This window comes from Delphinus delphis, chromosome 6, assembly GCF_949987515.2.
Source record: "Delphinus delphis chromosome 6, mDelDel1.2, whole genome shotgun sequence".
In the NCBI taxonomy this organism is placed as follows: Eukaryota; Metazoa; Chordata; class Mammalia; order Artiodactyla; family Delphinidae; genus Delphinus; species Delphinus delphis.
In genome coordinates this window covers 55855241-55880276 of record NC_082688.1, presented here as the reverse complement: position 1 = coordinate 55880276, position 25036 = coordinate 55855241, and the positions used below count along the sequence as shown (strand labels likewise).

Sequence of the window (25036 nt, the reverse complement as noted above, 5' to 3'; positions counted from 1 at the left end):
GTCTGGGGCTGCCAAAGAGGAAAAAGATTTTTTCTTCCCTCTGTTTCCTGGTGTACGAGGAGAGGGGATTAAGAGTGCTGCTTAAAGGAGCTCCAGAGACGGGCGCGAGCCGCGGCTATCAGCCCAGACCGCAGAGATGGGCATGAGACACTAAGGCAGCTGCTGCCGCCACCAAGAAGCCCGTGTGTGAGCACAGGTCACTCTCCACGCCCCCTTCCGGGGAGCCTGTGCAGCCCGCCACTGCCAGGGTCCCGGGATACAGGGAAAACTCCCCCGGGAGAACGCACAGCGCGCCTCAGGCTGGTGCAACGTCACGCCTACCTTTGCCACCGCAGGTTCGCCCTGCACTCTGTGCCCCTCCCTCCCCCCCTCCCCCGGCCTGAGTGAGCCAGAGCCCCCGAAGCAGCTGCTTCTTTAACCCCGTCCTGTCTGAGCGAAGAACAGACGCCCTCCGGTGACCAACACGCAGAGGCGGGTCCAAATCCAAAGTTGAGCCCCGGGAGCTGTGCGAACAAAGAATAGAAAGGGAAATCTCTCCCAGCAGCTTCAGGGGCAGCAGATTAAATCTCCACAGTCAACGTGATGTACCCTGCATCAGTGGAATACCTGAATAGACAACGAATCATCCCAAATTGAGGAGGTGGACTTTGAGAGCAAGATATATTATTTTTTTCCCCTTCTCCTCTTTTTGTGAGTGTGTATGTGTATGCTTCTGTGTGAGATTTTTGTCTGTATAGCTTGGCTTTCACCATTTGTCCTAGGGTTCTGTCTGCCCGTTTTTTTTGTTTTCTACTTAAAAAAATTATTTTTCTTAATAATTATTTTTTATTTTAATAACATTTATTTTATCTCACTTTATTTTATTTTATCCTCTTTCTTTCTTTCTTTCTTTCTTTCTACTTTTTCTCCCTTTTATTCTGAGCCGTGTGGATGAAAGGCTCTTGGTGCTGCAGCCAGGAGTCAGTGCTGTGCCTCTGAGGTGGGAGAGCCAACTTCATGACACTGGTCCACAAGAGACCTCCCAGCTCCATGTAATATCAAACGGCGAAAATCTCCCAGAAATCTCCATCTCAACCCCAACACCCAGCTTCACTCAACGACCAGCAAGCTACAGTGCTGGACACCCTATGCCAAACAACTAGCAAGACAGGAACACAACCCCACCCATTAGCAGAGAGGCTGCCTAAAATCATAATAAGGCCACAGACACCCCAAAACACACCACCAGACGTGGACCTGCCCACCAGAAAGACAAGATCCAGCCTCATCCACCAGAACACAGGCACTAGTCCCCTCCACCAGGAAACCTACACAACCCACTGAACCAACTTTAGCCACTGGGGACAGACACCAAAAACAATGGGAACTACGAACCTGCAGCCTGCAAAAAGATCCTAAACACACTAAGATAAGCAAACTGAGAAGACAGAAGAACACACAGCAGATGAAGGAGCAAGATAAAAACCCAGCAGACCTAACAAATGAAGAGGAAACAGGCAGTCTACCTGAAAAAGAATTCAGAATAATGATAGTAAAGATGATCCAAAATCTTGGAAAGAGAATAGAGAAAATGCAAGAAACATTCAACAACGACCTCGAAGAACTAAAGAGGAAACAAGCAACGATGAACAACACAATAAATGAAATTAAAAATGCTCTAGAAGGGATCAATAGCAGAATAACTGAGGCACAAGAATGGATAAGTGACATGGAAGATAAAACAGTGGAAATAACTACTGCAGAGCAGAATAAAGAAAAAAGAATGAAAAGAAATGAGGACAGTCTCAGAGACCTCTGGGACAACATTAAATGAACCAACATTCGAATTATAGGGGTCCCAGAAGAAGAGAAAAAGGGACTGAGAAAATATTTGAAGAGATTATAGTTGAAAACTTCCCTAATATGGGAAAGGAAATTGTTAATCAAGTCCGGGAAGCACAGAGAGTCCCATACAGGATAAATCCAAGGAGAAACATGCCAAGACACATATTAATCAAACTGTCAAAAATTAAATACAAAGAAAACATATTAAAAGCAGCAAGGGAAAAACAACAAATAACACACAAGGGAATCCCCATAAGGTTAACAGCTGATCTTTCAGCAGAAACTCTGCAAGCAAGAAGGGACTGTCAGGACATATTTAAAGCGATGAAGGAGAAAAACCTACAACCAAGATTACTCTACCCAGCAAGGATCTCATTCAGATTTGATGGAGAAATTAAAACCTTTACAGACAAGCAAAAGCTGAGAGAGTTCAGCACCACCAAACCAGCTTTACAACAAATGCTAAAGGAACTTCTCTAGGCAAGAAACACAAGAGAAGGAAAAGACCTACAATAACAAACCCAAAACAATTAAGAAAATGGGAATAGGAACATACATATCGATAATTACCTTAAATGTAAATGGATTAAATGCTCCCACCAACAGACACAGACTGGCTGAATGCATACAAAAACAAGACCCATATATATGCTGTCTACAAGAGACCCACTTCAGACGTAGGGACACATACAGACTGAAAAGTGAGGGGATGGAAAAAGATATTCCATGCAAGTGGAAACCAAAAGAAAGCTGGAGTAGCAATTCTCATATCAGACAAAATAGACTTGAAAATAAAGACTATTGCAAGAGACAAATAAGGACACTACATAATGACCAAGAGATCGATCCAAGAAGAAGATATAACAATTGTAAATGTTTATGCACCCAACATAGGAGCTCCTCAATACATAAGGCAAATACTAACAGCCATAAAAGGGGAAATCGACAGTAACACATTCATAGTACGGGACTTTAACACCCCACTTTCACCAATGGACAGATCATCCAAAATGAAAATAAATAAGGAAACACAAGCTTTAAATGATACATTAAACAAGATGGGCTTAATTGATATTTATAGGACATTCCATCCAAAAACAACAGAATACACATTTTTCTCAAGTGCTCATGGAACATTCTCCAGGATAGATCATATCTTGGGGCACAAATCAAGCCTTGGTAAATTTAAGAAAATTGAAATTGTATCAAGTACCTTTTCCGACCACAACGCCATGAGACTAGATATCAATTACAGGAAAAGATCTGTAAAAAATACAAACACATGGAGGCTAAATAATACACTACTTAAGAACAAAGTGATCACTGAAGAAATCAAAGAGGAAATCAAAAAATACCTAGAAACAAATGACAACGGAGACACGACAACCCAAAACCTATGGGATGCAGCAAAAGCAGTCCTAAGAGGGAAGTTTATAGCAATACAATCCTACCTTAAGAAACAGGAAACATCTCAAATAAACAACCTAACCTTGCACCTAAAGCAATTAGAGAAAGAAGAACAAAAAAACCCCAAAGTTGGGCTTCCCTCTTGGTGCAGTGGTTGGGAGTCCGCCTGCTGACGCAGGGGATACGGGTTCATGCCCCAGTCCGGGAAGATCCCACATGCCACGGAGCGGCTGGGCCCTTGAGCCATGGCCACTGAGCCTGTGCATTCGGAGCCTGTCCTCCGCAGTGGGAGAGGCCACAGCAGTGACAGGCCCGCATACCGGAAAAAAAAAAAAGAACAGAAAACATGACTGTAATAGTTCTTTAAACACAATCACAGTGCCAACACAGGACATTTGCCTTCCTTTTCCTCTAGGTTTACGCTCAACAATTCTTATACCTTTGTAAGAAGAGAATTGTTACCTGTAAAATAATAAGGTACGAGGCAGCAGTATCCAAATCCTGAGCCATCAAACATTCCTCAAACAAGTCCTTGGGGTTTCCAACAGCTGCAAAAAGGTAATTCCACAGGGCATATTCAGTCTTCCTGGCACAATGAACAACTGTCTGCAGGAAGAGTGGGAACTCGGTGATAAATTTTGCCACAGTGGGAAGCAGAGGGTCGGGAATGGGCTCCCGTGAGGTAGCTTCTTCTTCCAGCACTTCATGGAGCATGAGCTCCAGCACGTGAGGAAAGTAAGGTAACGCGGCACAGGACTGGGCTAAGAGCAAGGCTTGTTCCCCAAGGTTCCTCACCAGCAGCTGACGTAGAATGTGGTGGAGGTAGATCTGAGAGGTTCTCTCCACAACACAGAAAGGGAAGAGCACCTCCAGCTGTTCCCTAGCACTGTTCCGAGTATACAAGGAATCATACAGTACAGTGTCATTGACAGCACCAAGGACTAATGCATCTTCAAACAGAACAGCCAGGGGGTAGATATTTATGTGGAAAGGCAGCATGATCCGCTGGGACAAGAAGGAATGGGGCTTACGGTGATCCCTAGGGAAGAGAGGGAGCCAGACTTTCATCCCTGAACCTCCACAGCTCAGCCAGAGGGCCTCCAAAAGGTGACGCTTTTGTTTATTTGCTCGACACGTGGTCCAGACATTTTCAACAGACTGGGCTAGTACAACAGGAGGACAGAATGGCAGCTGGAGAAGGAGAGACAGAAATCAGTTTTTCCCCTATTAAATTTGCAGATTCCTAAGTTTTCCTAGGTACTAGTTTCCCAAATCTTTCAAAATGACAGTATAAATTTTGGGGAAAATTAGGGGAATTTATTTAGAGTCAGAGTTAATAACAGTACCCTGACTTTCAAAGTATGTGTATTTAAATCTAAAAATACCCCAAAAGAACACCCCCCCACCCCAAGGAACTTCACCAATTTATCCTGTTTTCCCATTAGAATTTGTAAATAATAATGCCTAAGCAGTAACATCCGGCATACAGAGCATTTTATTATCATTTTAGGATCTCATCTTCCACTCTTCACAAACAGTCTTGTACCCAGAGGCTTAAGACTTATTTTATGTACTTACTCACTTTCCAAATCACAAGATAATACTCTCCTCTTAAATTCTTTTATTCCTTCATCCTCCTCCCATACATTCTTAACGTTTTAAATGACTTGCACTTTACTCACAAGTTTCCTTTGGTTAGTGTTACTGTCCTTCTCCCGGATCTGAGGGCCTGATCTGTCCCTCTGCATCATGATGAGCTGTCCTGCAAGATTTAGCATAATGCTCTCTGCATCACGAGCCTGAAAGAAAAATAAATTGTATTTATAAAAATTAATAGGTATGTTTTCAGCATTTCCCCCGCCAATGCATAAGGTTTACAGTTTAAGCAAACAACAATATTGAGTGTGTACTATGTACAGTCATTCTGCTAGGCTCTGTGGAAGTACAACGAGCTGTCTGGCTAGGGTAGAACAAGCTTAACACAATGTAATTAATGAACAATGCAAGTGAACATAAAATTGAGGGCAGAGCTGAATTATCCTGGAAAAACTAAAAGACCTTCAGAAGTTCATAAAAATGAGACATCGCTTCAGTGACCTGGCCGGCACAGCTAGACAGGGCTTAAAGGATGAGGTGGGACTTGAAAGGTGAGGTTAACCTACACGGGTGGGAGAAAAAGCGTTGGTACTTTAGTTGAAGAATGCAAATGACACAGAGGTAGGATAAAATAGTTCTACTGGGAAAGTGAGAACAATCTGGCTAAATTAGGGATGTTATGAGAAAAAATGCTTATGGTAACAGACCTTCAAAGAGGGCTTGGAAAGTCAGGTAAAAATATAGCAGGAAAAAAGCCACCATGTATGGTCCTTGAATAAGGGAGTTATTAAAAATTCTGAGTTATTCAGGATGGATTACTGAGGAGAGGAAGATATCATGGGTGGTGACTTCAAGAATGAAGGAAATAGTCTGCCTTTTTATTAAGGAAAATTTCAATCAAACCCCAAAGTAGAGAACCTAGTATAATGATTTTCACTGAACCCTATCACCCAGCTTCAAGTTTCAGGAGCACTGTTTTAAAATGAATCTCAGACATCAAGTCATTTTCACTTGTAAAGAGGAAAAAGCATTTTGATTAAAACAAAACAAAACAAAAACTTACTTATATTCTAGACATGAAGGGTAGGAAAAGAAAGCTGAATCAAAGATGATTTCAGGGAACTGAATCTTGGCGAGATGCTAGAGAAGTTGCAGTTGTCACTGATACAAGTTAGGAGGAGAAAATAGTTTAGGGAAGGGAAACTGAAGAGTTTCCTTCTATTGCCCATTTTAAATTAGAAAGAATCTTAAGACTTTCAAGTAAAAACGTTGTGAGAGATGACTTAACTGGAGATGAATACCAGAATCATAACCATAAAGGCAAACCTGGTAAGCTGAAGGAAACAGATGAGTTTTCTGAGGCAAAGTATATGGGAGGCAAAAGAGCAGAGGGCCACTGTCTAAGCTTTTGAAGGCAAGAAGAGAAATCAAGCATGATGTCACAGACCAGAGAAGGAAAGAATTTTAAGAAGGAAAGGATGATTATTCAGAAGACATGGATTATGTCCCAGCTTTGACTCTTGCTGGCTGGATGAATTTAAGCTGCCGATATCATTTAGGGTTTGGTAAAGAAAACAACGTCACCCTATGTATTCTACTTGCAAAAAATATTCAGATACATGAAATGCTCTTTTGCACTGCTCTAAGACACAAGGGATTGTGTATAAAGAAATGGCAAAAGGGTACAGAATACTCACAGGCTTTGTTATTCTTTTTTGCTTTAGATCATATCCAGGTAGGTAGTAAGCATGATATGAACTGCTGTTAATTTACAAAGTAGGAATTTAAAAAATAACCCTACAAAATCTCCAAGCAACTGTCACAAAACTCAAGAATTTTATTTGGAAAGAAATCTTCATTTCCCCACTTAGCACATAATGACATGAAAACTAAAAATTGAACATCTGTCCTAACACACGAGAAAAAGCAAATAACTTGGAGGTAAGAGAAGGAAAAATGGAATTTAAAAGCTATGTGGGAATTATAAGCGCTAGAGAGTAGAGGAAAATGAATATGCAATGCCAAGAATCAAACAATATGACTGCTTGGGGACTGGCATAGGGACAAACTCCTCAAACACTTCAAAAGACCTAAAAAGCATTTACTGAAGTTCACTAAAATCTGATTAATGTTCATAATGACCACTTTTAAGTTTTAAGATGGTAAATTCACCACTACATTTTATACTACTTCATTTTTTAAAAAAGCAAAATTCTTTTTTTTCCTTCAGCTCTACATGCAGTCAACATTTTCTACTGATAATATTACAATACGTAAGAACCGGTGACCACGACAGCCCTCTCAGGCAACTTTAATGAACTTTTCAGAAACTGACTGTAACATACAAGCAGGGACTACATGTATCCTCAAAATCCTATATTTGAAGGAACCCAACATACCATCTCTTACCCTGAAAAATCCCTGGTAGATAATTTTCATTGGAAGCTTCAGAGACAAGGTGCTCACCTCTCTCCTGAGTGAAGGCCACCTGACTGTTGAACAGTTCTTACTGCTAGTTTTTTGTTGTTAAATCAAGACTTGCTTTGCTTTAAATCTTGGTCTTCCCTCTGTGCAAGATGTAATCAGTCTATTTCCTATTGTATTTCAACTTACTTCTTAATGTGCTCTTTACCAAGTTAAGTATCTCCTCTTTGTAAAGGGCCCTCTTAAAATGGGGCACCCAGTATTACTGATGCCACTGATTGCCTAATAGTAGTATCTAGGATATACAAGGAGTCCTTTTTTTTCTAATATGACAACTTCAAACATGATCAAAAGTATGTAAAATGTACAACAAACAGCGCCCCCTTATTCCCATCATCCAGATTCACAACTATCAAGGTTTGCTCCACCTATCCCTCTTTTCTTTCTACTTATTTTGCCAAAGCATTTTAAAAGATACCATGCCATTTTACCCCTATACATTTAATAGGCATCTCTAAAATATATGGATATTTGCTTATATAATCACAACGCCAATATCACATCTAAATGTAATAAAACTTACAACTATTCCTTAGTTCACATTTAAATACTGCAAATTGTTTCAACAGTGTCTTTTTATATATAGCCTATTTGAATCAAGATACAAATGAACTTACGCATGCATTTTGTTGTTATAGCTCGAAAGTCTTATTTAGAAGAATCTTTTCTTTTTTCCCCCACATTATTGACCTGCAGCTTTCCTATAAAATATTATTAAACTAAACCTCTTTCCCTGTATTTTCTGTGAATAGAAGATGACTCTAGAAGCTTGATTCAGATCAGGCTCAATGTTTTTGCTAGTAATTCTTCACGTGAACTTCAGGTTGCTTCACCCCAGGAAGCATGCCACATCTGGTTCTCCCACTTTTAGTGATGCTAAAATTGATTAATAAGGCTTGGGCATGACAACTTGATACCTTCATTGTAAACTTCCCATCAACCTTTCATTGGTTTCATCCAATGATCACTGCCTGAATCACTCATTTCTTCACGGGCTGCAAAATCGTGATTCTTAAATTCTTACATTCCTTCCGTATCTTTTAGCTAGAGTTCTTCTGTAAAAGATAACTTCCCCTTATCAACTAGGACTACCTTGTTACATGAAATAGAGTTTGCAGAGAAAAATGGGACCTGTATTTTACAGGCACTCAGTGGAAGTGCCTTAATAGGAAGTAAAAGACAGACTGGGCAGACAGGGATGACAAATAAATCCACACAGAACTTTCCTTTGAAAATGGGTTCCACATTGACATGAAGTTTGGAAACCAGTGGTATAATGGAAGGCGGCTTGGAATAGAAAGTTATAATACCTGGGTCCTGGTGACACTGCTACCTACACAGCTACTTTAACCAGAAGCTATGGGATTATCCCTTCTCTTTGTTCATAATTAACTAATCATGGAGTCCTCTATATGTCATATTCCTTCCACTTCTTTCCATCTTCTTTTCCCTACCCAAGTTTGGGCCACAGACACCATTCACCTAGATCATTACAATGGCCTTTCAGCTGCTCTCCCTACATCCAGTTGTGTCCCACTCTGTTTCATTTTCCTCCTTTGTAATGTTTTCTCTAACATTATAAAGCTTAGATCTAATAACATCCAGCTTAAAACACTTTAGACTTTAAGACAAACTCCAAAGTCCGTATTATCAATAAGACTCTCATCCTCTCATACTCTATGTTCCAGTCACTCTGAAATTTCTTCCAATTCCCTGAAGGTGTCATGTTCTCTCTTATCTATGGGCCTTTGAATACCGTTCCCTCTGCCTGAAATTCCCCTTCTTTACTTAGATAACTGCCACTTGTTCTTCAGGTTTCAATTTAAATGATCTAGAAATCTTCTGTGATTGCTTAGACTACTCCAGGTTTTTGTTATACACAGTAAGCCATATTACTTTTTGGTATACACATCACAATTGTAATTAATTATGTATGTAATTATTTCTTTATAGTATGAGCAGAAACCATGTTTGTTTAGTTTGCCACTGTAACCCAGCAGCTTCATGCAAGGCAAATTCTAGACATTTAGTATGTATTTGCTGAACAATTAATAGTTCCTAAAATCAAATTAAAACACAAAAAACTGAAATGAAAACTCTAAAGAGCTCTGATAACAGAATGGTACCTGCTGTGGCATTTTCAAGGTGATTCCATTCTCTGTACTCACTGATGTCAGAGTGACAGATACTACCAGGAAAGGGTGGGGAATGTAGCGTGACATGGAGACTTCCTGAAGAACTTGAATACCAGCAGTATTTGGACTGCAAAAAAGAGAAAGAAACCCATACACCTCAACAACAATGCTAATGAGTTTTTTTCCTTTTCCACTACTAATAGTATGAGATTTTATGTTTATGGGCCCAAATGCCTTCTACCTATCATTTTCTCCTCCCCAAGTATCCTTTAAACAGCAGACCAACAAGGTTGTGGCACCCAAGAACACATCTGGAAATGAGGGAGGGGAAAAAAAGGGAGTAAGATGTAGAAAGGAAGAAATAAACTGGGAAGAAGCTATAGGAATAGCTTAGTCAGTTGAGAAATAGTTGGTTGAGAAAGACATGCGTTCCGAGGCTAGTAGATTTGTTAATTTTTATTTTTATATTACTCCTCAATTATAAGCTACTTCAGCAAATATGCACTTCATAGCTGTTTAAAAAAAGAAACAAAAACCATTTGAGAACAAAATAAAACTCAAGAAGAATGGTCTAAATGCCGCAAGCCAGCCAGATGCCAAGAATATAGGCAACACGCAGCTCCAACAGGTCTGACAGTTTTTCCTTTCCCAGACTACAGCCATCTAGCTCAGTTAAAATATTAATGAGTCTTCTAAGGTCATGCTTCCTAAGGCCTTAAAGTTGTAAACTCCTACAAATTTCCTCAAGTTTCTAGAACACCAGGATAGTTAGTAACCACTTGTTTTCAAGATTGTGAAAAAAAAATTAGTATTTAAAGCTTTACCCCATCCCGAACTAGATTTTTCTCAAATGAGTCCAGTAAGATTAGCTGAAGAACTTGGTACAGGCTCTTTAATTATTTTGGTAGCTAAAAAATAACTACTATATGAATATCACTAATTAAAATTCCTTGCTTTTTTAACTCCTAAAACAAAGGAAACTAAATATAAAATTAGAATAACTGTTTTGAGAAATAAAAACTACAGAGGAAACATGATAAATAGGAGCAAAAAGTGACCTGTCATACGTTATATACTTACCCATCAGATTTCCTTTCAATACTGTAAAGGCATATTGAACAGTCTGCTCTAAATACTATTACCATGTCCCGGAAGACACTAAGCAGTAATGTTTCTGCTTGTGTTTTGGTGACATGAGCAAAAGCATTGTCCAGATTTGACGTTCTCAAGTATACTCTGAGCTATAGAAAACAAAAATAAAGAAAACTGTAAAAACAAGATACCTACCATGGATGACTAAATACCTTAGACATGCTGTTTTATTATCTACTGATTTTTTCAAGTAAGAGGAGTTAAAGACTAATCTGAGCATTAATAAAAAATGGATGTTTATATTTTGACAGGGTAGGCTCATTCTACAAATAACTAAAAGATGAAGTGATCAAAACTGTGATGTACTATTATGAGATACTCCTTTTAGACCTGCGCATTTAGACCTGATACAGGGAGATCAGTAGTTTCTCAAAAAATAAATATAGAAATAAGTAAGTTAATAAATCTCTAAGGACAGCTATCTTTATAAACTTCTCAACTTTTAACTATTTTTTATTATTTACAAACTTTATAGAGAATGTCTAATGGCTAAAATCCTTAGAAAAAGTTATCACAGAAATCCTGATTATCCCTTTAAATTTTTAAGTAACCTGAAATGAAAATCCCATTTGTTAAAAATGCCAAATTCTTGATTAAAAAGTAAAACGTTTTGTTCATTTTCAATAGGTTATTTTTATATAAAAACCAAACTGTGCTTAATATCTTTAAAATGTAAAAATCTTGTTATTTCTGAGAAAACAAAAACATACCTCCTCTTGATGATCACTTATGTTATAGCATGCAAGGACAATAAAATCATTCCACCAGGCTAAGCCACCTGTCACAATCATATTTTGCTCCTTAAAAGAAAATATAAAAAACATATTTACATTTATTCCTGCCAGTAACAGACTTGTAAAATATTCCTAATCAGACAATGAAAGCTCTAATTATTTCTGCTCTACTCTCTTCCCGCCCCCCTCAACAATAAGTATTACTCTAGGGCCTTTATTAATAATGATTCACATCCTACTTTGAAAGAAAGAATATTTCTGTAAGACATAAAATACATCATTCAAAATAACTGGGTACCATGTAGCATCATTATTCCACATTCAACAGACCTTGGTTTAAATTCTGGGTTTATCATTTATCAGCTGCTTGACTCTGAATCCTAGTTTCTCTTTTATAAAATGGTGAGTAACAATAGTGCTCTCATTGGGTTGTTATGAAGAACAATGAGATAACATATGTGGAAGTGCCTGGTACACGGTAGGCACCTATTAAATGTTAACTTCCTTCTTTTCCTCCTATTTGATTCTTGCAAAATCCAACTGCATATGTTTGTATGCTACCCAAATATTTATGTCATATACAGACAAGCAGGAAATGATCTCAAATTTTGTGGAGATTTATTCCGATCATATCTGATGAACTCTACCTGGAATGTAAGAGTAAATCCTCAAGTTACAGGATTATAGTGTCTGATCTTAACAAGAATTAAAAACAAACCAACTATCTCAATACAAAATCTTTTATCAAATATCAAGTACTTTATCAGAACTGACCCTTAGTATAATCCAGTATCACTTTTTAATATTTGATTTTACTTTTTAATAAGTAAACAGTGGTTTACTTTATACTTATTTCATATTGTAGTTCTCTCATACTTTGAGAAATAGGTTTTTAATTTCAAAAAGACTAACCTGGGTAATGTTTCCAAAAAGCTTCCATTTTTTGGTGAGTAAAGAGTAATGTGCAAAACCAAACTTGCCAACCACAGCAATATTCTGTCCAAGCTTATCAATAGCTGAAAACTGATTAAAAAAAAAAATTAAGAGCTCTTCCTTGAGTTTTTTAATTAGGCGTAAAGAGCTGAGGATTATGTCAGGCAAGCAGACTATTAATAAATTTGCTAAGAGAATTAAATGTACAATGCTAAATTCAAAAATCTTAACATTTATACATGTTACATTTGACCAAATTATAGAGTTACACTAACAATGTACAAGGAAGCAAGTACTGAAATTTTACTTTTATCAGTGCACCCACTGAAAGGCTCAATTCCCAGAATACCTCTTGCAGCAAATGCTATCCAATGAAAGTTAACACCAACAAAGTAACAAATAACTCACCCGTATAGGCCAATTGCTCTCTAGATAGGTGCTGGAAATCTATAGAAAATAACACATCAGTTTGGTAAGACTTCTGAAATATATTTTAAAGTAAAGCACGTAAAAGCATTAACATCATGAGATTAATTTTCTTGTAATGTTTAACGTGCTCCCAAATAGGGCTTCCCTGGTGGCGCAGTGGTTAAGAATCTGCCTGCCAATGCAGGGGACACGGGTTTGAGCCCTGGTCTGGGAAGATCCCACATGCCGCGGAACAACTAAGCCTGTGCGCCACAACTACTGAACCTGTGCTCTAGAGCCTGCGAGCCACAACTACTGAGCCCACGTGCTGCAATTACTGAAGACCACGCGCCTAGAGCCCGTGCTCCACAACAAGAGAAGTCACCGCAATGAGAAGCCTGCCTACCGCAACAAAGAGTAGCCCCCACTCACTGCAACTAGAAAAAGCCCGCACGCAGCAACGAAGACCCAACACAGCCAAAAATAAAATAAATTGTTTTTTAAAAAGTGCTCCCAAATAATGAGTATTACACTAGCAGCCAATATTTCACAACTCCTGTCTTAACCATTTCATTATATGTTTCTAGACATCAGGCTTTCCTCTTTTTCCTCTACACTGTTTTTATTTGATTTAAATTAAATATTGAACACTCAATAAATACAGAATGACAAAAGATATTTAGAGAAGCATCTACTAAGGCAGCCAAGAATTGTGTAGGTGGAACAGTTTGGGTCCGCTGATATGAACCATCCCAAAAAACCCTTATCTAATAAAATCAGAGCCTCAGCAAGAGTTTTGTTTATGTTTTTTTAGTAGAAATCTCTTTTATTATTTTTACATTTTCTAATAAAAAAGCAATGCATGCTTATAAAATTTAAACAGTATAAAAGTACACAAAATACAAAGTGAAATTCTTCTGTTATATCATTGCTATCTCTAAACAAACAGCCATATATATATAAAAGTGTGTATAAGCTACTGCTTTTTACTGGGGCGTTCAACTTATTCACCTACAAGTACTTTTAATATATTACAGATATTAACTCTTTATCTGCAACATAAGCAATAAATATATCTTTCCATGTCGTCTGTCTTACATCTTTGTACACAGTGTCTTTGTGTCACTCTGAGAATTTTAAACTTAAAAAATCCTCTGTGAGGTATCAATGTAGCTTAAGTCTAGCTTTACTGAGACTGTGATCTATTAGCCTGCTGAGTAAATAGTTTTCATGAGCACATGGTGAATGCAATGGGAAAATTAACAGAACAACAGAATAAAGGAAAAATCTTCTGTTCCTGGAATAAGAGAACCTTCAATTTAATTTAGTTTCCGTTTACTCAAAGAAAAATGATTACATATTTAAAAAGAGAAAGTCAAATTAAAAAGCCAAGTAAATGCAATCAAATCCAATAAGATTCTTTGTGTAATGTGAAGACAAAGCAAAAATCAAGTGAAAACATCTGTATTAACCTTGATAAAATTTATTTATAAAACTATTTTTGTTAGACTTCACTTATTATCCAGTAAGTCAACCTAAAATCTAAGTAAATTAACAGCTTTTAGTACATTAGGAAGTTCTTAACCCCAGTGCTGGTTTGTGGAAGCCTACCTTACAGAATTAAAAATAACTGTGTCAGGATAGATACGCTTGAAGAATGCTTAACTTGTATCTTAACAGATATGCTGTACTATTCAGGCCAACCAGTAAAATTTACTATCATGGGTGGAATTAGTTCAGAATAATGATAATCTGAGGTAATGATCAGGTGGCGAAGTAAAATTTGAAAGTAGTTTTGTAGGACACTGTAAGTGAAATTCTTTTTTTGGATGAAGAAAATAAAAATAGTCACTTGAAGAAGGATGTTCCTGGAGCACAACTGAGCTAGCCATCCATGACACTAAACACCCCGCCCCCGACTTTCCCCAAACCTTAGTGTTTCATAAGTATTTGTGAGATGTGTGGGCAGGTAAAGTGGGAAGTGAGATCTCACTGCCAAAGTGGACTCCAACATGAAGAGTTTCTAATCATGGGAACCAAGGTTAACTTATCATACGATCACATTCTGATGACTATCTCTAGGAGAAAACAAATTCTTTTACCCTCCAAAAGTATATGAGATGCCACAAATGGTTTACTTTCAAAACTTAAAATGAAGCTTTATTTCTCATATGGTTTTGTGTCTTGAAGATGCTATGAAATAAGAACAAAAACTTGGTTTTGCCCCAGGAGATGTATATGTTACCTGAACTTTGAGTTCCACTCCTAATACTGAGAACAGGAAATGGCAGAAGTAAGAAAAGAGGTGGCTAATGAATAATGAAGAAACTCAGGTTAGGAATGCATAGTCAGGGCACAAAAGTCATGTCATACCACTGGGAAACTCAGTGCTAAGGTACAGAATCTCTACTCTGAACATCTTAGGATTTTTCAGTCTCTTGGAGAACCTAAATCTACCTTTTTTCCCTTGAAGTCATTCTGCTAAAACCATGTCTCCTACCTAGCCTACTTTCTTCTGTAACTGGTGAGACTGTGAGGGCCATCACCCTAGGAGATATGATCTGTGCCAAATACCCAGAACATTTGATACACGTTGTAGGAATGAGAGCAAATCATTTATAAATGAAATAGCCTTTACAATCCTCTTTGTTGACCTCTCTAACATAGTGCCTGATACATTACCCTGCTTCCGACAAGTATGTATTTGTGTTATTTTTGTTAAAGGAGAAAACATGGTTAACACAGAATCTTCTGACCAGGAAACTAACGAGTGTAAGGTAGAAGGCTTAAACAAACAAAAAAAATCCAGTAGTCTAGATGAGGAACAGACAGAGCAGAATTAGTTGGAGCTCATGTGATGAACTCTAAGCTGTACAAGAAGCATACAAAGTATAAACCACACAAACAAAGCCATTGTGATGGAGGATGCGGGCACTTATCCTAGACAAGAGCATATGTTGAAGGGGGAATTAAACAGGCACCCACATTTCTTCAGGGAATACTTACTAATGGCTAAAATGTCTGGAAGTTAAAAGCATTAACATTATATGGACACTGTAAACCACACTACCAAACGAACACCACCACAATGCTGCACTGACTCTTGTGGCTGGAGTGCCAGCAAACAAAGCATAGGGCAACTCCAAGTAAAAAGAATGTCAAATAGGCACATTCTCAGTTTTAGATCAAGGTCAGCAGTATATTATATGCTTCAACATTTAGTACCTAGGTTTTAAAACAGGTTTGATTATTACTTTAATTTATATCATGGTAAGGATAGAGTCTGCCACTATTCTGCTGTGTGACCTTGGGCAAGTCACCTAACTTCCCTGAGCCTCAATTTCCTCATGTATAAAACCTAGTTGGACTACATGATTGCTAAGGTCCTTCCAGCTCTAAAAATTCTATGAGTCCATTATAACTTAATTTGGGGGGAGTACAACTCTAGCATTATTTTTATTAGTTTTAAGGAAACTGAAAAAATTACGTAAAGCTAGACTTAAACAAGTTTATCTTTCTAAATATTTTAGATACCTAAAGAACAGGATGACAGAAGAATCTTGCTAGTATCTACTTTGCCTGAAGTTGTAAAATCAGTGTTATATGCTTCTAATATGGGATACTTTATAGATGGCTATGAATCACAGAATCACTGAATTTTTGAGCTGGAAGGAAATTCAATTTTTGTTATTGCCTGATGGATTTTTGAGTTCCAGACCTACCTTCTTTGATCCTCTGCTCTACTTGGCTCTCTGGCAACACAGACCTGGCTAGGCAGAACTGGCATTGATGCTAGGTCAGTGTAGAATGAATAGTTCAAAGTATGGGGAAATGAAAATAGCAGAGAAATGGCTATAGGAGAGAAGGGAGCAGTGGAAAATTTTAGTCAAGGAAGTAGCTGATGCAGTTTTATTTAATAACTGTTACTAATTATAAAATGGTATGCACATTGTTTTGATTTTATGAATTTCTTAATGTAAGTTAAATACATTTTCTTTTAGTGTATACCACATGTCAATGTAGGAGATATTCCTCCTTCAATTTTTCACACAATGACCATTCTTATGTCTCTCATTATCTCCTCTCAAAGTCAACCGAAAATAACATGGGAGCTGAAGTAAGCTAGTAAGGTAAAAGTACAGAATGTAGAAGTAAGACAAAGAATTGTGGAAATAGAAAATGACTAAAAGAAACTAATCCAAGAGTAGGCTCTGATGTACCTAAGACACTCTGGCATGAAAAGTGGGAAGAAAACACTCAGGACTTTGAAATGTGTGTGAAAGTTTCTTTCAAGAAACTTCAATTTACTGATTTACCCAAATTAATTTTATTTGGTATCGAAACTCAGAATTAATTTCTATATTAAATGTCAATGTATCAGAATTACTAAAAGAAACTGCTAATTTAATAATAATCTGGTACAAGATTGAGTAATAATAAAATTATTAACACTAAGGTTCTAGACTAATCAGAAGTCTGCAATTTGGGTCCAAAGTCAGGCAATTAACCTCAATGTGTCCCCATTAGGACTACAAGGTCAGCTGCACAAGGTACTAATCAATATTGTCACTTTTCATTAAATTACTACACTTTAGCCTATGCAAATCCAGAGCTAAATTTATACCAAAAATAGGCTGGAAGTAAAATAAACAGTCTTGCACAATAAGAGGACAAAGCATAAACTTCTAGTTTTTTTTAACTATTCACTTACTAATGGACTTAAAGCAGGTGGGCATACAATCTACATCAGGTGGAAAGAAAGGAGAAGACAAGAGGACAAGAGCACAGAACAGCAGAAGAGAGACATGACAGTCAAAAAGTTTACAAAGTTTCTCAGTTTTCTAAAGCAACAAATGAAATACTTAAATATGTGCTTCAGGGTGCTATCTTACCAAGGACTAAGTCCACAGTCAACAGCATCTGAAGACTTACCTGCACTACATGCCAATGCCGATGACCAAGTAAAGTGCTTAAACTCTGAGACTCTAAACTGCCATCTGCAAACGGGCTCTTTTCCTGACTGGGCTTATGATCAGAGTGTGCCGAAGTACTCCTGGGATTCTGGGTTTGTGAGGCCTCTCCACAGTTCAAGTACAAACGATCTTCCCCCTGAAGCAACACTTGCTCTTGGTTACTCTAGATGAGGGAAAAAGGAAGCAGAGGGGAGGGAAGCAAATAAAAACAAGTTAGTATAAGGTAGGGGAAAGTAAGTAATACATTAATTTACTTTTATTGTTGGAAATGTACCACACATCTCAATGCTGATTTTCCTCACAGAGGACAAGACTACCTAATAATCTCACACACTGTTATATTTAACAGACAACATTTTAATGATTACTTCCCAGTGTAAATAAAATCTTTCTTAAAGTCTGTTTTATCATACAGATTCCAAAACATGCCCAGGGCAGTGCTATGAGAGATTTTCCACCTGAAAACTGAATAAGACTATTCAATGTCTACAGTTTACAAACTAGTTTCACATAAGATACCTCATGAATGGTAGTAAGAAAACATGTCTGGTCAAACTGTTTGTGTGTATACGCTCATCCCTGTGCCCACATGGTAAGAAGAGGGAGTGGATTACGAACCGGGATAACTGGATACAGGAGGACCTTTTAAATCATGGGGAGGAGGAAGAGTAGCCTACATCTGTGGTCCTGGTTCAGAACAATTCAATAATTGCTTGGTGACAGCCTGGTTAGTACCAAGGAGTGTACCAGGTTCTGAGGATGTTTAGACAAAAATATAGTTTCAACTCTCTGTGATTATGCCCTGGTTTTTAATTAAAGGCGAGTGTTTTCAAATGTGGGCAGATTATTCACTCACTCTTTAAATTAGATCAGCACTCCAGCCACTCACCTTCCCATTGTAGTCCAAATGTTGTCTTGATATAAAACTCGGAGTGCTTTTAAATTATTTATTTGGGATGTGCGAGCAGAGGAGAAATCCTCTACTCTTGTTTTTCTTATTATTCAGCTATAGTAATGAGGTCTGAGATCCAGGGTATTTTCATTCTTCCTCAATGTGTTATAAATTTTAATTAGAAATTGGTTGCACCAAATATTTAAAAACCCATTGGTGGTAGATACTAAGATATGCACCCCCATCATATAACATATCACTGTTACTATATATCAACAATATATCATATTAATATCTTATTTCAGACTGATAAAACATGAGTTTATGTTATAATTTGGGGCAGTGTTTCCCAAAGCAGGATTCTAGGCTTATTTTCTTCTAGGCATTCCTTAAAAATTCATAGTTAAATAAGCTTGGGAAACAATGCTTTTTATATACCAACTCCTGGACTTTCATGATGCACATCAGCATATTAAAGACTCGAGTCCTATGTTAAAGAAATCTCTACAGCTTTGTTTAACTCCTTTATTCCACACTTAAAAGACAACAGAAATTCTTCTTGTCCTACGTAATTGCTCTTGATATTTCTCACAAGTAGTGCCTGGTGGAACATACTTTGAGAAATGCTATTCAGACAAAGACTAAATTTTATTCAGGTTACTCAAATGAATCTGTAAACACTGCTTTTCCTCAAATTGCTTGTGATCCTATTAAAAAAAGAAAAAAAAAGCATGGGACTCCCCCGGCGGTCCAGTGGTTAAGACTCCACGCTCCCACTGCAGGGGGCGCAGGTTCAATTCCTAGTTGGGGAACTAAGATCCTGCATGCCACAAGGCCAAAAAAAAGCAAAACCTGCTCAGAAATAAAATTGTCATAAGGAAGAGTCATATTCAAATATGAAAGCCACTAAAAAAAACTAACGGAGTTTTAATTAAATAAACTTACCATACAAGGGTTTACGGTGAGTGCACTCTTGAGAAACTGAAACAGTAGAATGCTAGGCTGTTTAACTATGCTCTTGGAGTCAGACTCATTTTCAGTATTTTGAGAACCAAATCCACTGATTACCCATAGGTGATAGCCTTCGGCACCCCAGCTCTTGGAGAGAGGAGGGGGAAAGAAGAAGGGGGTCAGGGAAAGAAAATCAAAGCAATAAAAAGTTTGTTATTCTTTCCCGGTTTGAAATATTCAAATTCTGAAATAACCAACAACAGCATTATTAATGACTTCTGAAGGCTGGAGAAACCATGACAAACAACACAAACAAGAATTATACCTACATCTACTACATCTTAGATCTCCAGTAGAAACCATCACTGCTCTCCACTTAGAAGAGTGAAAACACTACACACCAATCTTAGCTCCAAAACCTAAGAAATGCCTACTGCTCTCTGTAACTTCGCCATTAATTTAACTGCCTCTCAAATACAAAGAAATTCCTTACAGAGAGAAGACCCATGTTACATAGCTGAAGCTTTACAAAGAAGCACCCAAACAGATGCAGTTTTGTACAGAACAAAGAACACTGGATTGGAGGCTATGAGACTAGGGTTTTGCACTCCAGCTTGGCTACCATTTTGTTGTACAACCTTGGCCAAGCTGTTTGGTTTCTTGGGGTATAAGTTTCTTCCTCAGTAAAATGAGAGGGTTCAAATAAATTCTCCAGGCCCAGTTCATTTTAATATTCTATTAACGAGATTCCATGAGAGTTAAAAAAAAAAAAAAATTTTTTTAACATTAGTAATTCCCAATCTGCAAGGCCAAGAAAATACTAATGCGGGGAGAAGAGGTCCATGAATTGTTCCAAAATTTCAGAAGTTGAATAGAACTTTTGCTTTCCCATGAAAAGTTTTGGTTGCATAAGTTAACTAAAATGCTTAGATTCTTAGTTGTGATTAAAATATTAACTTAGTGAGGCAGGTAACACTGGTTGCTGCATGGCATTCATAAGCACTGATTGGCAGTCAGAGAAATGGTGTTTGAAAACTTATTTTAAAATATGGAGGTGAGGAGAGCCATCAAATGGGATCCTTGGTGGTGAAAGGTTGGGAACCCCTACTGAAGGCAACCATGGTGGTCTTAATTCTTCGAGAAACCCATGATCAGAAAATGCCTTCCTCTGTGGAGCAGCAGAGAAAGGTAGTGATAAGCCTCACAGCCACTAATTCCTCAAAGATGGTACACAGAGGGCTATAGAAAGAAAATGTTTGTATGTAAAGACAGGGGTTACACCTCACTGCTTTCTACAGAAACTCTTGAAAATTGATAGTAAAAATATTGTTACAACAGGGACTACAATTCTTTTGACATACATCTATGGAAAAAATTTTAAATATGCTCAAATAACGTACAAGCACATGTCTTCCAGGAAAAAGACCCAATGAGCATTTCACATTATGTTAAAAGAAAGGAGGCCATGGGAAGTGGGTGCTATTGAGTCACATAAGAAATGTAGGTATGCTTTGGAAAAACAAAGGCCTGATTTGAACAGTTACTATGTTCACAGAGATGACAGGGCTTGCTGGACACATCTAAACAAAACCAAAATCAAATACTGAAAACTGGGCAGCCTCCTGATTTTTAAAGATAATACTTTTATCAAAGCAAGAACTGTATAAGAGTCTGCTGAGACTAGAATAGCTTTGTAATTTTATCAGATCAACATGAGAGAAGAAGAAGAAAAAACCAAGTTTTTCACACTGTATCAATATTTTATAGAAAGAACTTACCATAGAGTTGATCTTAAGGGGATCTTTTTTGGTACCATCAGACCTATAACTGAAACACAATAGAAACTTAATTAAGAAGAGTCTTCTAATTGCATGTAATATTTAGCTTTAATTTTAAAAAACTGATTTTGTTCCTTAGAATGAGAAATACACAATACTGTATGAAATATGAGACTCCTGGTTAATACACCTAGGTATATCACTGAGATACAGTCTTCCGGTTACTAAATAACTTCTTAACAGGGTCATGCAGTTTGGGAAGGTGTGTTCATTATATCAGGACTGAAGTTCAGGGTAGTATATGAAGTGGACAGAGATATTAACCCAGTTCTATCAACCCACTGAGTTAACCTACATTAACCCAATGAGATAATGTAATTTTTCATTTCCTACTAGTTATTTATGCATATAGCTTACCACTCTTATTAGATAATAAGCTACTTGAAGGCCGATTCATGTCTGATTTAGCTTTGAATCTAACATGTTATCATATACACAATAGGGGTTCAATAAATAAATGAACTTTCACTGAATGGTCAGTTTTAAGAGGATGGAAAGAGGATGGATGTATGAGGAAACAATACATTCTGAATACATTAATTCTGAACCTTACAAATTGTTTTGGGTTCAGAGTCAAGGCAAAATGGTAGCTGTATAACAAAGTTTCTGTGTATGTGTATTGTCTTGGAGAAAATGGAGTTATTTCATCTAAAATTTCTTTATTGACTCACGCAAAATCTCCTCCAAGTGTACAAATCAGCTGAGCTCCAAATACACTCCATAAAGAAAGGCCTCCATATTCCCAGGTCACTATTACAACACTATTGTCAGGAGACCATCTGACCAATTTAACAGCTCCTGTTTTGTTCCAAATGTCTGTTAAGAAATTGTGAGAAGAGTTAAAAATAAATGATTGCTTCATAAATACTTAGTATTTTTTACAGCCTATACCTTCAAGTTGAAACAAGCAGAAAGGCATGCCTGCTTCAAATAATGAGATGAATTCTGTTCGTTTAGGGCTATTTAAAATCAGTATGGTCATTAGCCTTGACCCGATCTAAACAGAACAAAGTCAGTATCCAAGTGATTTATATGAACCAAAAACCGTTTCTGGCCACTATTAGCTTAAATAACTATAACTGTGTAGTCTTAAAAAGGCTTTGGATTTGGGCAAATCAGTTTCTGTAAGATGGGAATAATATTTCCCTTGAATGATTCAACACTGAATGTCAAACTACTCTGCAAAGTATGAGGGTGTTTTAAAACGTAAAATAATATTTTACCATGATCTCCATGTTCCATCAGCAATATCAAAGAGATCCAAGTTAAAATAAATCGAAGCTTAACCTTACATTAGGATTAAGTAGGTAAACTCCAGCCTCAGTACCATAGGCGATTATATCTTCTTTTAACTAATAATAGTTCTTCATATATAATTAGTAAAGGAGAAAATTTCATTGTGTAGTAAAATCCAAGTTTCTTTACTGCAGAGTTAAATGAAACATAGCAGCATTTCCCATCAGCAATTCAAAAGATCTATAGCTTTCACCTCTTTAAAATTAAAATTCTTTACATCTGCAGTATTAATAAATTTTTGTTATAAGTACCTTTGCCACAAAGGGCTTGTATACAGATTTTAGCCTACAGAAGACAGCCTTTGTTAATAGAGTAAGTAAAACTTTTTTCCTCTGCCTATGTTTGAATCCTCACATTAGCATTTCCCACCATAATTCAGATATATGAATAACTGTATTATTTATGTATATAAAAAATAGTATGGAAACACAAAAGACCCCGAATAGCCAAAGCAATCTTGAGAAAGAAAAACAGATCTGGAGGAATCAGGTTCTCTGACTTCAAACTATATTACAAAGCTAGAGTAATCAAGACAGTATGGTACTGGCACAAAAACAGAAATATAGATCAATGGTACAGGACAGAAAGCCCAGAGATAAACCCATGCACATACTGTCACCTAATTTATGACAAAGGCGGCAAGAACATACAATGGAGAAAAGACAGCCTCTTCAATAAGTGGTGCCAGGGAAACTGGACAGCTACATGCAAAAGAATGGAATTAGAACACTACCTTAACACCATACACAAAAATAAACTCAAAATGGATTAAAGACCTAAATGTAAGACCAGACACTATAAAACTCTTAGAGGAAAACACAGGAAAAATACTCTTTGACATAAACCACAACAAGATCTTTTTTGACCCACCTCCTAGGGTAATGAAAATAAAAACAAAAATAAATAAATGGGACCTAATGAAACTTCAAAGCTTTTGCACACCAAAGGAAACCATAAACCAGATGAAAAGATAACCTTCAGAATGGGAGAAAATATTTGCAAACCAAGCAACTGACAAAGGATTAATCTCCAAAATATATAAGCAGCTCATGCAGATCAATATCAAAAAAACAAACAACCCAATCCAAAAAAGGGCAGAAGCTCTAAATAGACATTTCTCCTAAGAAGATATACAGATGGCCAACAAACACATGAAAGGATGCTCAACATCACTAATCGTTAGAGAAATGCAAATCAAAACCACAATGAGGTATCACCTCACACCTGTCAGAATGGCCAACATCAAAATATCTACAAACAAATGCTGGAGAGGGTGTGGAGAAAAGGGAACCCTTTCGCACTGTTGGTGGGATGTAAATTGATACAGCCACTATGGAGAACACTATGGAGGTTCCTTAAAAAATTAAAAACAGAACTACTATATGACCCAGCAATCCCACTATTGGGCATATACCCTGAGAAAATCATAATTCAAAAGGACACATGCACCCCAATGTTCACTGCAGTACTATTTACAATAGCCAGGATATGGAAACAACCTAAATGTCTAATGACAGATGAATGGATAAAGAAGATGTGGTAGATACATACAATGGCATATTACTCAGCCATAAAAAGGAACGAAATTGGATCATTTGTAGAGATGTGGATGGACCTAGAGTCTGTCATACAGAGTGAAGTAAACCAGAGAGAGAAAAACAAATATCGTATATTAATGCATATATGTGGAATCTAGAAAAATGGTACAGATGAACCTATTTGCAGGGCAGGAATAGAGACAGAGACGTAGAGAACGGACATGTGGACACAGCAGGGGATAGGGAGCGTGGGACAAATTGGGAGATTAGGTTTGACATAAATACACTACCATGTGTAAAACAGATAGCTAGTGGGAACCTGCTGTATAGCACAGGGAGCTCAGCTCAGTGCTCTGTGACAACCAAGATGGGTGGGATGGGGGGGTGAGAGAGAGGACCAAGGTGGGGGGGATGTATGTATACATATAGCTGATTCATTTCATTGTACAGGAGAAACTAACACAACATTGTAAAGCAATTCTACTCCAATAAAAAAAAATTCTTATCAAAATAGAAAAAAAAATGCCCAATAAAGCCATATCAAATGACGAAACTAAAACAAAACAAATAACCAAATAAATAAATGGTAACATGCATAAGAAACCTCGTATCTTATTAGTATACTTTACACATTTAAGAGCGAAATTTAAAACCAAACCAAGAAGAAACATACAAACTCAAATCAAAGCTTACAGAATGGTTATAAACAGTATTCCTATTAATCCCAAGTAAACATATATATACATATGTACATAATATGCATATCTATTTTCCAAGTATTATACACACATTAAAATCTAGTTGTAGAGATATACAATAAAATGTTAATGACAGTTAACCTAATCTTCAAGTGGTAGGAATATGGAAAATTTATC

General features: G+C 37.2%; 1 protein-coding gene across 6 annotated transcripts in view; it reads right to left on the bottom strand.

Annotated features, from left to right (window-relative positions):
• Window positions 1–25036, bottom strand: part of RIC1 (RIC1 homolog, RAB6A GEF complex partner 1) — a 162937-nt gene that overhangs the window by 38535 nt on the left and 99366 nt on the right. For all 6 annotated transcript variants that reach the window (XM_060014721.1, XM_060014718.1, XM_060014719.1 and 3 more), the window contains 11 exons: window positions 21999–22143; window positions 21268–21316; window positions 19484–19636; window positions 17606–17809; window positions 12674–12712; window positions 12245–12355; window positions 11309–11398; window positions 10527–10687; window positions 9438–9573; window positions 4914–5030; window positions 3694–4422 (listed from right to left, as the gene is read on the bottom strand). In XM_060014721.1, the coding sequence (XP_059870704.1) occupies window positions 3694–4422; window positions 4914–5030; window positions 9438–9573; window positions 10527–10687; window positions 11309–11398; window positions 12245–12355; window positions 12674–12712; window positions 17606–17809; window positions 19484–19636; window positions 21268–21316; window positions 21999–22143 (1934 nt within the window). The remainder of the gene's footprint in view (window positions 1–3693; window positions 4423–4913; window positions 5031–9437; window positions 9574–10526; window positions 10688–11308; window positions 11399–12244; window positions 12356–12673; window positions 12713–17605; window positions 17810–19483; window positions 19637–21267; window positions 21317–21998; window positions 22144–25036) is intronic.